General features: G+C 39.0%; 1 protein-coding gene across 4 annotated transcripts in view; it reads left to right on the top strand.

The window, feature by feature from the left end:
- Nucleotides 1–1,664: 1,664 nt before the first annotated feature.
- The window catches only part of LRRC2 (leucine rich repeat containing 2), an 82,290-nt gene continuing 69,094 nt past the window's right edge, over nt 1,665–14,860 (top strand). For 2 of the 4 annotated variants that reach the window (XM_052701214.1, XM_052701211.1), the window contains exons 1-3: nt 1,665–1,759; nt 4,283–4,593; nt 9,985–10,130. In XM_052701214.1, coding sequence (XP_052557174.1) covers nt 10,006–10,130 — 125 coding nt within the window. In that variant the 5' untranslated portion in view covers nt 1,665–1,759; nt 4,283–4,593; nt 9,985–10,005. Of the gene's footprint in view, nt 1,760–4,282; nt 4,594–7,865; nt 8,026–9,984; nt 10,131–14,860 lie in introns of those variants that run through there. The other 2 variants (XM_052701212.1, XM_052701213.1) reach the window with 2 other exon arrangements.

The raw sequence follows: 14,860 nt of genomic DNA, 5'->3' as shown, positions 1-14,860 counted from the left end.
TTCAGAAGCAATTGCATGCCTGCACTTATTTCACTTATTTTGTTTCTCTTTCAACTCAATAAAAGATTTAATGTAGTACAGAGTGCTTTTATGAACATGCTTTCATGAATTCCATAATAAAAGCTAGAATTCCATATAGCATGCAAGGAATAGAATGTGTAAAATGTATTTTTTTTCTCTTCAAATTAAATATTCACAGTAAACAATTGAAATACACCATCAATAAACTAGAGTCTGCCTTGGAAAGACCAGAGACAAATGAAATACAACCATAGTTCATCTTAAACTTCTCTTAAAATCTTTGAGGAAAGGTGGCATGAAATCAAGAAAACAAACCAAAAGGAAGAAAAATTGAATAATCTGATAATGCTTAGAATATAGCAATACTACTGGATAACATTGCATTCTGGTTCAAGTATTGACAGGCCAACCAGAGGTGAAGCACTGCGGGATCTGGTGCTCACCAGTGCAGAGGAGATCATTAAAGGCATTAAGATTGGAGGCAGCTTAGGCTGCAGTGACCATGTGCTGGTTGAGTTTGTGATCTTGAGGAATGTGGGCCAGGGAAAGAGTGTGGTCTTGCAGTATTCTTGGTCCTGGTATATTTAAAATAAGAGCTAGTATTAATTCTTGCATGACGTTTTCTCAAATTCTTGTATGACCCTTTCCATCCTTCCCTAAAACCTTAAACCAAATATAGAATCACAGAACTGCAGGGGTTGGAAGGGATCTCTGGAGGTCATCAAGTCCAACCTCCCTGCTAAAGCAGGTTCCCTACCGTAGGTTACACAGGAAAGTGTCCAGGTGGCTTTTGAATACCTCCAGGGAAGGAGTTTCCACAACCTCTCTGGGCAGCCTGTTTCAGTGCTCCAACACCCTCACAGCAAAGAAGGCAATGAATGAAAAATAGAGTCAGGACACTGAACTTCGGGAGAGCAAACTTTAGGGTTTTCCCCTTCTCTGTTAAGGTACTGTTGGACGAAATCCCCTGGGAAGCTGTCCTTAGAGACAGAGAGGTTGTATGACAGAGGTTGTTTATAGCAGCAGCATAGCTCATGGACAGACAAACCTATTTGAACCCCGGACTTGCTCAGCTGCCAGGTCCTGCCAAGGCCACTCCTATGGGGAGCCCCATTGACAATAACTCCTGAGGAACCCTAAGGGAATTGCTAGTTCTCAGAGCATCCTGAGAGATATTATGTACCAAAGTGATACTTCTTTCAGTAGCAACACTCATAGGCATTCAGACATCCATACTCAGCATTTGGCATAAAAAAATGAACAAGTAAAAGCAGTATTTGCTATAAATCAATCACTCAGCGCAACTGTACCGTGATGCAGTCTGTCTATTCAATCTATCACAAACTTGTGTGCACATGAAGAAGAAGAGAGAGTGTCTAAGAGGAATACAGAGTACTTTTATTGTTTTGTTCTTTCCCAAGGAAAACGCATACACATGAATAACTTTAGCTCTGTCACACTTTCCAAGGTGCAAATGAGATGCTACTCCCTTTACACTGCTGTTCCTTTTCCTGTGTTGAGTCATGCAGTGTAGATATTTTATCCTCTTCATGTCTCTGCTGTAAGACCTCAGATCATGTTGTCACTTTACAAATATAGCATATTAGTACATCTGGAGGGCTAGTCACGCTGCGGGGTTCAGCAGCTATGCTGCTGCTATAAACAACCTCTGTGTCCCAAATTAAATAACCACAGAGTACATCCAGAACTTCTGGACACTAGTGTTCTGTAGTAGCAGGTAAGTGAGAATTTTGCTGGTTATTGTGTTTCTTCAGGTGTGTGGGGTCAAGGTAGGAAGTAATGAAACCGAAATGTTTTTATCAGGTCTTTTCTGCTGTTACTACATTGTGGATTTTTAAATGCCAATATATATGGGATAAATAGCTGAAAGCATTAATCCAAAGTGATGTATTTGCTGGGTACCTTTAAAGATTGTAAGACTCATACTACATGTCATTTCTCTAAGAAGATTTACATCTGTGACAAATCCAAACTTTATAATTTAGTGAGGTTTTCAAGACTTCCAGCTACTTGCTCACTTATGACTCAGTTGTAATAAACCCTTGCTATTACATCTCAAGGACATATGCTGGTGTGCAAGTGATTTTCAATAAAAAAATTGTTTGAGAGATTGGTCATTTATCTTTGTTGTTTGCCAAAATTTAGAGTGGAACTTAAGAAGAGCTATAGAGGTTCTTTTTCTGAAGGCCACTTACATCTAATCTAGCATGGTATAGAAAATCTAATCTGCTAAATCTTTTGTGAGCAAAACCTATCATTTAAGTCAGATGTTGTCATTATTTTTGTTGTTGCTACTGAATATTTAGTGCTGTCTGTCACTGACATGTAAACTCTATGCTAAGGTACTGACTAGTTTTCTTCTTAGTAGCTGTTAACTTAGGGAGCAGTTAACTTGAGAAGGTCAGTGATAGACAAGATGTATTAACCAAAGAGGTAGATCCTACTGGAGTTTCATCCACACTGCTCTTCACTGGAATGAGGGTGAAGAACTTTTACAAGAAGGATGCCCATCTGTCTTTGTTGTCTGTACCTCCTATCCAAATGCCAAGAGACAGTTGGAGAGTTTGTTGGAAAAGTCTAAAGATATAGCTCTGGTCAGTGAGGACAGTGAGATAATACAGTGCTACTTCATGGCTGTGAGGTGGAGTTTGAGCCATTTGAGCTGGAATAACTTGATTGCTGAAGTAGTTTAAAATACCATCTTCTCCTGCCTATCTAAATTGTTTGTGCTTGTCATCCTACATAAAAGAATCTGAGTGTTTAGGAAATGGCTATGAGCATTTTACTCACAATATGTGTAAATAAGAAATGACTAAAAAGCTCAATACTACAGGTCAGTCATGGCTTTTTGCTTTGCTTCTACAACAAGGGAAAATGCAGAAGGTAGTACAGGATTCCTGTTAGATCACTGCATGGAAAATGGACACATCAAAAGGAACAAAAGGACATCATCAAAATTTTGGTTATTCTCAATTCTGTGGCTATTCTCAATTAGAAAAGGCAATCTGAAATATAATTTATGAGGTTATCATCCATACAGATAACTACATGGACTGGTTCCAGTACATGAAAGGTAACAATAGCAGCCCCATTTCCTGGGTTGACCATAGTCCACTAGGCTTATGATGAATAAGTCAATTAGGTGTTGCTAAAAGATCTGATGACATAGAACAGATCTGAGAAACCTGAGACTCTTCTCTCGAGTTTCTGATTAATTAAGACCATCTAATTATATATGAAAGCCTCCATATTTTGTTCTCTGTATCTTTATTTGCAGTGGATCTTTGTAACTAATGAAGTGGGGAATCTCTAATTATTGGACAGACTCAGGCTTTCCGGTTTATTTTAACAGTTCTTTCCACCTGCTGACTACAGCTAAATTTGTAGATTCAACAACCTTAAAAATATGTAATACACTTTTGAGCTCACTGGCATCCCTTTGACAAAAAATGGCTTAAAATATAACCCCATTTCGAATACACCAGACACTCCTTAATCTTGCGAGTATTATATTTCTCTTCACTAATGCTCTGTGAAAAAATAAAGAATAGATTTGTGCCAGTGTCCAGTGTTTTGTTATCTACATTGTCAATGGAAGAATTGCTTTGAATAATTAGTCAACTCACTGAAGTGCAAGGGAAGTACATCTATAATAAATCCCATCGCATATGTAACATCTGTCATGCTTGATGGCAAACATATTAGTACTACAACATTTGAGAAAGTATAAGAAATATTCAAGGTGTGAAGAATGCAGTGATAAAGTTTGTGAGACTGATTAACTTACATCTAGAATATGAACAGATTAATGAAAACTGCAATTGTGCTGCAGAACTGAACAAAGATATGTAAAAGTGTGCAGGAACCAAGCTCAGCGATTTCATGTATGTATTCACATATCTTTTTAATTTTTGATGTTCACAGTTATTCCTACCTAAAGAATAATGAATACATTAAGATATGCAATCTTTGCTCTACTAGCTATGGTATATAAACAGTGCAAAAGTTTTGTGGTTTTTTTTTTTTTTTTTTTTTTTTTGTGAAACAGGCTGATATCTTAATTAAGATTCTGTTCTTAAAAACTTACTTTATATAAGTAGAAAACTCAAAATTAACTAGATTTATCAGACCATTTAGGCTTAAACCTTGTGATATGCAAAAATGCTGATTTCTGAAATTAATTTCAGTGAAAGCTGTACTAATAGTTTGGAAATATTACTGTCTGTGTTTGTTTTTCTAGGAGCTGGCTGGCTTAGAATGTGCTCTTGAGGGAGCAGGAAGGAACATTTCAAACTCCCCAAACATTTAGGCTTGTGTCCAAGTGTCAGGATGACTTTCTCCAGCCTGAAGCAGCTTGTCCCTTTCCACTTCTATTTATTCTGTGGTGTAGCAGAATTTTCTGGATGTCTACAGACCAGTGCCTCCAGGGAGACTGGGGACTGCTGTGATCCCTGCATATGTGCTTCCTATACATGGATGCATATGTGATTTGAAGTATATAAACCTGCTTCTATCTCTTCCCTAAAACAGACTATTAAACCTGCATATTTGGTGAGTTTAGCTACAAATTTACCTGCAAATCCAGTGTGGAGAATAATGCCCTGAGGGTATATAACAAGGGCTTGTTTCCAGCAGCAAGACTAGGAATGGTAGAGCAGCTTCCTGTTCTGCAGTTCCTTCCCTCTCCCAAAGTGGCACAGTGTAACACTGACCCACGTATGAGCTGTGCTTGTTGTAAACTTTGAACATTGTCACCATTTCTAGTGTTTTTTCAATCATAGCATATTTCTGTAATTTAATCTTTCCTTCATAATAAGTACATAAAGAAAGAAAGAAAGAAACATATTCAGATGCTATCCAATGTCAAGTTCTCTTGAATTACTCATGGGATAAATTGATCATTCTGAAACACACATTGTGTGAGTGAGTTTATTTTGTAAGAAATTATTTGCAAGATTACTAGGAGACATTTTCACCCACATTTTCCCCTGTGTAATCCAGGCAGTAATAAGATTACAGCAGGTCTCCTATAGTGATTATCTAAAAGAAATTGTCTCAAGTTAAACAAATTGAAGAACAAAAATGTTCACATTTTGGTAACTCAGCAAAATGAAGGTATGCCTGGTGTTCATTCTGACATTCAGACTTTGGAGGGCTTTAACACTAACTAATATTGTCTGATTAGTAATAACAAAACTACGTTGTACAACTTTGAGATTAAAGAGAAGACATAGGTCTTATTCTACAAATGCACAGTACAGACTTGTTGGCCATTAACACTGATACTAAAACTGTTCAGAGGAGGCTAAACTGTCATATAATAAAACCAATATAATTTTGCCATCTGACTAGCTGTTTTCAAACCACTCAAGACAGGGATAACTTTGATAGACAGCAAAGAGCCATAGGAAACTTGGTATTGTCAGTCCTGGAAAGCTGTACAGTTTTCATATTTAAGAACATTTTCCCCCCTGTGCTCCACTACTTTTGAAAGAAAATCTTGTCTTTAATTTTGTGTAGTACGCTCCTTAGTGCGACTACACATCAGTACAGTGCTAAAATTATTACAGAAATGTTGTATATTGTTAATCCAATGCAGCTTGTACTTTGAAGTGCAGTTCTGCGAACTTCTGTAGGATTTCAGTGTTACTTTTAGCATATGTGTACTTAAACAGTTTGATTCTCAAAGGTCAGTGATGTTGTGGCATCTGGTAGTATATGAACAGCTTACTCAGATGAAGCTCCTTTAACATTTTAAAAGCCAGTTGCTTGAGTGGCCTTTTGTAGCACAGGCTTGTAACACTTCCAGATGTAGTGCAAATGATCATTTTCCTTGTTTTTCCTAAACCCAGTAAAAGAAACAAAACAGAAAAACAAACCAAAACAAAGAGTCAAAAGCTGCATTGGTAACGGGGGCCAACGGCCAAGTGGGGATAGGTAGAACTCAGCAGACATGAGAGAGAGTACTGGCTATTTTCAAAGATAGCCTTGAAAATATCTAGCAAGTCTGTGGTAGAGCAGTCAATGGGGTTGGAGATATCAGTAGCTATAAGGAACAAGGTTTTTAAAGAGGTAGCATACCAGATCTACTAAATAACTATAAGTAATAAATAATAAGTAATAAAGAATGCAGATATTATAAGGCAGATACCTTCTTCAATCTGTGGTTTTTAAACACCTTAATGAATAGATTTAAGTCTATGGCTTCTGGGTCCTCACACAACAGGAAGAAGAAAATATAAGGCAGGTGCTAAAGAACTATCTGAATATCTTTAGGGGAATTTACAAAATAAAATAAAATAAAAGATAAAATAAAAATATTCCATGCAGATATCTAAGCAGATATTTTCTTCTCTTTATGTTACTGACCGTCCTCTTCCTTGGAAAGTTCTGTACGCTCATTATGATGCCTAGATCACTCCAAATGTAATGGCTCCTATTTATTTCCATGGAAACTACAACAGATATAAAGAGCACAGTAACACTATTTGATACAGCAAATTTTCTGCTACAAAACACTATTTTTCAATGTAGCTACCACTATTAACTTTCACCAGAAATGAACAAGAGTCTGCATGCTGTGCTCATAATGATCTGCAGCAGCAGAGGTGACTCACTGTTTCACAGCTGCTGTCATGGCATTGTTGCAAGGAAAGTGTTGCCCACACAGCTTATTTACTTTATTGACTTGAACAGGTGGAAGTCAAAAGCCAAATCCAGAATATATGTTGCCTGTGGTAGGGCCAAGACTGCGTGTGGTAGGGCCAAGATATGTGCGCCACAGTCTTCATATTGATATGGCCCTTGTGTTACCATGCAGCAAGAGAAACCTGGTATTCTCTGTCTTAACTCAGAAAGTGTGAGCCTTCAGCTTAGTCAGCACTGTCTTATTCTCATATTGGTTTGATAGATTCTGACAAACTTCCATATGGTGTTCTTTCTCTTCCTGTGTGGGCATTTGTGGCACCCACCTGGCACAAAATTTGCAATATTTCAGTATTGCTACCATCATTTCTTCTGAAGCCAAGAGTCAGCTCCGTATACAGTTTCCTGGTTGTAATCCATTGATTTGCATGGACGAGCAGATTGAGACACTTCATTTCATGGTGTGACAGTTGTGCACGGCTGTTTGGAACATGGCTCATCTTTCATGTTGCTGTCACCACTGCTGAAACACACCACACACTGCCTGATTTGGCAAACACACATCCACTGTTTGGTCTCTATGAATGATCAGCAAGTATCAGTGATGTCATAGGCCAGCACAATAAAATAGGATACATTACTTTTGTATCTCTCGCAGATTACATTGCTGAAGAGCCTTTCTTTCATAATGTATTTTCACTAATAATTCTAATAAGACTGAAAGAGCATTTGTAGAATGTTAGATAAGAAAGGTGAACTGAGAATCTCCAGCAGATTACATATGTAGTTGTTACCCAGGTAAGACAGCATTAAACTTTCAACCACCTAATTATGCCTTGGTAGATGCTGTCTTCACATCATATTTGTGGCTGTGTTCAGTTTGAACAGAATAGTCCTCAGGAGTTTTGATGGGCGCCTCTTACCTCCTAGCTGTATTCCACTTGTACCTGGTTTTACAATTGCAGAGAAATCCCAATGCATGCAATGTAATCCAATTTGTGGATGAAAATCAAATGAACTTTTTCACCTTGAGTCTCTACTAGATCAATGTCTTCATAAAGAACAGATGACTTAACCTGGCAGACAGGAAGATGGGAAACAAGTCAAAAAAATAAAATACTTACAGAATTCACTTAGACTTTGTGTTGATTAAGGCCATCTAGGTTTAACAGAGTTTGAGTGCTCAACTGCCACTTCAACATCTCTCAGCAATTCAGCTCCCGCAATAGCCCTCCCAAAACGCTAGCTATGAATTAAAATGAATTAGAGCCTGCAGAGTGACTGCAGTGACTGTGAGGAGGAAGTCCTTGCTGCTGTTTCTTGGTTTAGACAACTCAGGTGAGTGTTTTATTTTAGGTGATAACAGATGAAAGCAATTTTAAAAGGTATATCTGATTATTGATAAACCATTCAACTGAGAATAAGGTCATCATTCTCTTTACACTATTATTAGCAGGTTTTTAACTTGTCTATTGTCAGCAACCAGTAACAGATAAGTTATAAAATTATTTTTTGCGTAATTATTAGTGCTTGTAAATATAAACAACCTCTATGAACAGCAAAGATAGTAGATCTAAGATCTTTACTAAGGTAAAGAAGACTTTGTCTTATAAAAATATCAATCTCTTACCAGTATCTCTGTGCCAGCATTTGGAGTAGTTTTACAATTATGACAAATAAGGTGGACAGGTAGGAACCTTTCTTCTTAGTGTATAACTGCATAATTCATTTTAGTACACACTATGTGTCTTCTAGAGGATATGAGGGTGTTTTCTGGCTCAGAAAATATTATTTCTTTGTATGTTGTGTATTAAAGAGAGATGAAGAAGAAAGAGGCAGTTATGAAACTACAAGTGGAACAATGTAGAGGGGAGAATATTTTCCGCTTCTTCCTCAGAAAGACAGAAACCTTAAAAATATCCTGTAAGGGAAAGGGCACATTACTTTCCCAATTATCAGTAGATATTTCAGTGCAGTTTCATTTTTTCCATTATTTTTTTTTAAGCTAATGAGTGGTATAATAAAAGTAGCATCTAAAAAAACCTAACCTTAAACAAAGTACTTTTATCTTGGTGGAAGCAATTATTTTTAAAATCTTTCAAATTTCTATTTAATAATACACGTTCACAGTGGTTTAGTGGATCACTTTTTGAAGGACTAAACTTGACAGAAGTCACTAGTAGATGATGTAGCTGCATTTAATGAAAAAAAAAAAAAAAAAAAAAAAGTGTTGTGAGGCTTGCACTCTCACCAGTGATTCCAACAAGAGACTAAAAGAGTACTGCTTTACTTATGAAAATTGATATCTGCACTTCTGTTAGTGATATCAAGGATGTTTTTTTCTCTTTTTGCCACTGAACCATTGCTACAAATTAGGAAGGAACATCATATTGCTAGTCACACTATGTTTCATAAGGAGTAACTACAAGGTTTTCTCTTATTAAAGATACTGTAGATTTCTTTCCTAGAGCTGAAAGACTTTAAAGTTCTTATCTGGCCAAGCTCAAGCATGATGCTTATTAAAGGGAATGAGTACTTTATCACTGACGTCAGGAAAAGGAAGGCTCCTTGCAAGAAGTTTTTCTGTCTTCTTAATTCAACAGAGAAAGATTGATGAACTAGCCTCTAGTTCAGTTCAGTTCTTAACCGCACATAAAAAGATGTTCTCAGAACCTAATACTTTTATACTTTGAACTGCTGGAAAGAAACTCTACATGTACTTATAAATTGGTATCGTGTTCACAAACACTAACTTATTTCAACAATTGTTAATCTTTCACTGTATGTTATAGGGTAGGTGTTTTAACACATTTCACAGATAAGGATATATTTATGGACACAATTACTATGAGACAGAATCAATGTGGCTGCATAAAAAACAATACAGTGGGAACTCAAGCTGAAGTATATGATTTATGATTAATAAATAATTTATTACTTCTTTTAATGCTCGTTGCCTAGATTGTAAGAAAACACAAAGTCATTCAAATTATTTTCATTAGATTAGTAGTTCTTTGCAACTGTGTCTTTATTTTAGAAAGGGAAAAGTGCAAGGGCTCAATAAATTCAACATTCAACCCTCGTCTATAGTTCATTTTGTGTGGAAATCCCTTCTATGCTGCATTGATCACTATGGGCACAAAACTCTAGAAAAAATACATAAGGTAGAGAGCACATTGTATTACTATTATTTTGGATTCTTCTTTGCCCAGGTAGGTTTGCTGAAACATGATGGTTGTTTTCCTTATTTTTTTCTTAGTGCTTGCATTAAATGTTCACGATGCCTTGTTCTTGCAGGAGAAGTTTAATGTCAGCAGTATGGGGCATCAGGTGATAATATTTGACTTTTCGCTCATAAGAGGACTCTGGGAGGCTCGAGTCAAGAAGAACAAAGAACGTCAGAGGAAAGAGAAAGAGAGATTAGAAAAAAGTTCATTAGAGAAGTAAGTTGACTATCTTGATATTCTTTAAAATTAAAATCAGTATTGTTTAGTCCTATCTCATCAACCAGAAGCAGGACAGCAGAGGGTTGCACTAGCACCGGGCACCAGGATGAGAATGAAACTGAGACTGGGTCTGGACATGGGCTTGAGAGCGGGCTTGGCTCTGCGGGGCCCTTGGTTGGGCTGGGCAAAGCTGTGGGAAGCTGGGGACCAGTGTGGCCTCACTGTGTCAGGCAGGAGGTGGTGGTCCTGATGCCAGAAGTGAGTCCTGAGTGGAGGGCATAAAGGATGCTGAAATGGCGTGCTGGTCTTTGAGCATGTGAGGGAGGCCTCAAGGGAACAGGCAGGGATAGCGATCATGACTGCTATGACATGATTCAGGACTCTGGCAACTCAGCTTAAATGACTGAAATATTCAGATCCTTATTTATTTAATGAAATAAGACAGTTCATACCTAATTATAAAATCTTAGTAAAAAAATTAACTTGTTTGTACCTACAAACTGACATTTTCAAATGATTTCTGTTTATTATTCATCATTGCCTGTAATAATAAGTTACCAACTGCAGCAGCTGGGCTTGGCTCAAACTTCAGATACTAGTTTTGCATTGGTGTGTTTCCAGTGTCTTTACTGAAAACTCACTGTGTCAGTACAAGCAGAAGAAAATCTGGGGGAAACAAGAACTGCAGATGCAATCATTCAAGTTTGTCTTCAAGCCTGAAGAAGATTATCAGGATTCATGCTGATCTTCTTTTTGCCTTGGTGGAATGCCTGGAGAATCTGTATCACAAGTCCTTACCATTTGGTCAACATATTTTTAACAAATATTGGTGATAAAAAGTGAATTTCTCATCACTACCACATCTGAGTTACCAAACATATAACTTGAATGCTACATCTGTTCACCTATGTGCATATTTTTGACAAATAGCTATCTGGGTTTCCTAAGGTAGGTATGCATATTATAGACCTCATCTGCACAAGCTGACAAAGCAATTGGTAATGGAGGCAATATAGAGAGATACAATGGAGCAGACAAGATATGACCTTGTATAATCAAAAGCACACTACACATTTTTGCTTGAAAACTACATAGGAATACTTATTCCCACATTCTTGTTTGGAACATGGTAAGAGAAAGTTATTCTTAGTTAGCAATTATATGAATAAATATCTTAGTGCTCTGTGATCCACCAGTCACAACTTTGCAGGTGTTGATTTTGACTAAGGAAAGTAAGAGGCCTTGTGGTGTTTAAACGTTGAATGACACAGGTCTCAGCAATAGACAATTCTCCATTAAGCTGTAGTGATTTCTCTATTCAAGAAGTCATAGGTCAGCTGTTCTCCAAATGATAATCACGGACTATCCATGAGATTCACAGAACCATAGAGTGGCTTGGGTTGGAAGGGACCCCAAGGATCACCCAGTTGCAACCACCTGTCACAGATAGGGCAAACAACCTCCAGATCTGGTACTAGACCAGGTTGCCCAGGGCCCCATCCAACCTGGTCTTGAACACCTCCAGGGACAGAGCATCCAAAACATCACTGGGCAGCCTGTTCCAGCACCTCACCACTCCCTCTGCAAAGAACTTCCCCTGACATCCAATCTAAACCTTCCTTCCTTGAGCTTAAAACCATTCTCCCTTGTCCTATCACTATCTACCCACGTAATAAGTTGACTCCCCTCCTTTTTATAATCCCCTTTTAAATACTGGAAGTCTGCAATGAGGTCTCCTCACAGCCTTCTTTTCTCCAGGCTGAAGAAGCCTGTCCTCACAAGGAAAGTGCTCCAGCCCTAGGATCATCTTTGTGGAGATGACCTTCTCCATTGGCTCATCTTTTCTGTTTTGGGGGCTCCAGACCTGGACGCAGTACTCCAGATGGGGCCTCTCAAGGGCAGGGTAGAGAGGGACAACAACCTCCCTGTCCCTGCTGGCCATCCCTCTTGTGATGGAGCCCAGGATACCACTGGCCTTCTGAGCTGCAACAGCACATTGCTGGCTCATGTTCAGTTTTTCATTCAGCAGGACTGCCAGGTCCTTCTCTGCAGAGCTACTGTTAAGGAGTTCTTCTACCACTCTGTATACATATCCCAGATTACTCCGACCCAAGTGCAAAATCTTGCACTTTGCTGTCGAACCTCATAAGGTTGACCTTTTGATTTTGTCTAGGTCCTTCTGGATGACATTTTCTGCTAATGTGTAACCACAACACTCAGCTTGGTGGCACTGACAAATTTGCTGAAGGTGTACTTGAGCCAGTCATCGATGTTATTGAGGAAGATGTTGATGAACACTGGTCCCAAGACAGACCCTGGGGGACACTGCACATCACCAGCCTTCACCTGGACATTCGTAGTGCCATTCACCACGACCCTCTGTCTACATTCTTCCAGCCAATTCCTTATCCACCAAATAGTCTATCCCTCTAATCTATATCTCTTCAGTTTAGAGATAAGAATGTGGTGCGGGCCCATGTCAAAGACCTTTCACAGATCTAGGCATATGACATCAGTTGCCTTCCCTTTGCCCACCACTGTCATCACTCCAGCATAGAAGGCTACCAGATAGGTATGGCATGACGTGTATACATTCAGTCTCATGAGGTGGTCTCAGAATTGCTCTGCCCATGCGGGCTTGGGGGGGGGGGGGAGGGGTAGAGGGGGAGAGACGGGGGTTTAATCCCTCAGTTCCCGCCTAGAGTGGGCCCAGGGATGTGAGCTTCAGGGACATGAGATGTACAGGAATCCTGGTTGCCACTGAAGAACAAGGCAAAAAACTCATTTAGTACCTCAGCCTTCCCCATATCTGTTGTAGCCAGATCTCCTTTCTCAATTACCAAAGGAGGTATGCTCTCTTTGGCCTATCTCTTCTGGCCAACTTACCTGTAGAATCCCTACTTCTCGCTTTTAACATTCCTCACCAAGCTTGGTTCCATCTGCGCCTTGGCTTTCCTAATCCCCTCTCTGCAAGTCCAGACAGTGCCCCTGTATTCTCCTCAGCTGACGTGTCCTTGTTTCCACAGCTGGTACAGCCTGTACTTTTCCCTCAGTTTGACCAGCAGGTCCTTGCCAAGCCATGCTGGCTTCCTGCCTCCCCTGCCCGCTTTCTTATTCTGAGGGACAGAGAGCTCTTGAGCTGTCAGAAAGACATCCTTAAAGAGTAGCCAGCTTTCCTCCACTCCTTTGTCTTTAAGGACAGCTTCCCAGGGGATTTCGTCCAACAGTACCTTAACAGAGAAGGGGAAAACCCTAAAGTTTGCTCTCCCGAAGTTCAGTGTCCTGACTCTATTTTTCATTCATTGCCTTCTTTGCTGTGAGGATGTTGGAGCACTGAAACAGGCTGCCCAGAGAGGTTGTGGAAACTCCTTCCCTGGAGGTATTCAAAAGCCACCTGGACACTTTCCTGTGTAACCTACGGTAGGGAACCTGCTTTAGCAGGGAGGTTGGACTTGATGACCTCCAGAGATCCCTTCCAACCCCTGCAGTTCTGTGATTCTATATTTGGTTTAAGGTTTTAGGGAAGGATGGAAAGGGTCATACAAGAATTTGAGAAAACGTCATGCAAGAATTAATACTAGCTCTTATTTTAAATATACCAGGACCAAGAATACTGCAAGACCACACTCTTTCCCTGGCCCACATTCCTCAAGATCACAAACTCAACCAGCACATGGTCACTGCAGCCTAAGCTGCCTCCAATCTTAATGCCTTTAATGATCTCCTCTGCACTGGTGAGCACCAGATCCCGCAGTGCTTCACCTCTGGTTGGCCTGTCAATACTTGAACCAGAATGCAATGTTATCCAGTAGTATTGCTATATTCTAAGCATTATCAGATTATTCAATTTTTCTTCCTTTTGGTTTGTTTTCTTGATTTCATGCCACCTTTCCTCAAAGATTTTAAGAGAAGTTTAAGATGAACTATGGTTGTATTTCATTTGTCTCTGGTCTTTCCAAGGCAGACTCTAGTTTATTGATGGTGTATTTCAATTGTTTACTGTGAATATTTAATTTGAAGAGAAAAAAAATACATTTTACACATTCTATTCCTTGCATGCTATATGGAATTCTAGCTTTTATTATGGAATTCATGAAAGCATGTTCATAAAAGCACTCTGTACTACATTAAATCTTTTATTGAGTTGAAAGAGAAACAAAATAAGTGAAATAAGTGCAGGCATGCAATTGCTTCTGAATAAAACAGATAGAATAAAAGCACTATCGATATGGCCTGGGAAGAGTACAGGGGTGCTATTTGGACATATAGAGAGGGGATCAGAAATGCTAAGGCACAGATGGAACTGAACAGTTTTGGATCCACTTCACTCATCCAGCTCATATTTCAACAGCTTATCTATTAGAATCTTATGTGGGACAGTGTCATAGGCCTTACTGAACTCCAGGAAAACAACAGTTGTTCTCCCCTCATCTATCAGGCTGGTCACCTCATTATAGAAACTTAGAAGGTTGGTCTGATATGACCTTCCCTTGGTGAATCCAAACTCCTGATGATTTTCTTCTCCTTCATGTGCCTGGAGATTACAAAGCTGTAAGATCACTTACACTGAAAAGGCTTTCTCACATCATCAAATACATTTCATTAACATTTCAATAGCACTGACAAGTTTAGTCAATCACTAAACCACGTCCATAAGCACTACATCTACAAGTCTTTTAAATATTATCCAGGGATGATGACTCAACCACTTCCTTGGAAAGCCTGTT

The sequence above is a fragment of the Tympanuchus pallidicinctus genome, unplaced genomic scaffold, assembly GCF_026119805.1.
Source record: "Tympanuchus pallidicinctus isolate F22 unplaced genomic scaffold, pur_lepc_1.0 scaffold4, whole genome shotgun sequence".
Classification (NCBI taxonomy): Eukaryota; Metazoa; Chordata; class Aves; order Galliformes; family Phasianidae; genus Tympanuchus; species Tympanuchus pallidicinctus.
This window is presented reverse-complemented; position numbering and strand designations above follow the sequence as displayed.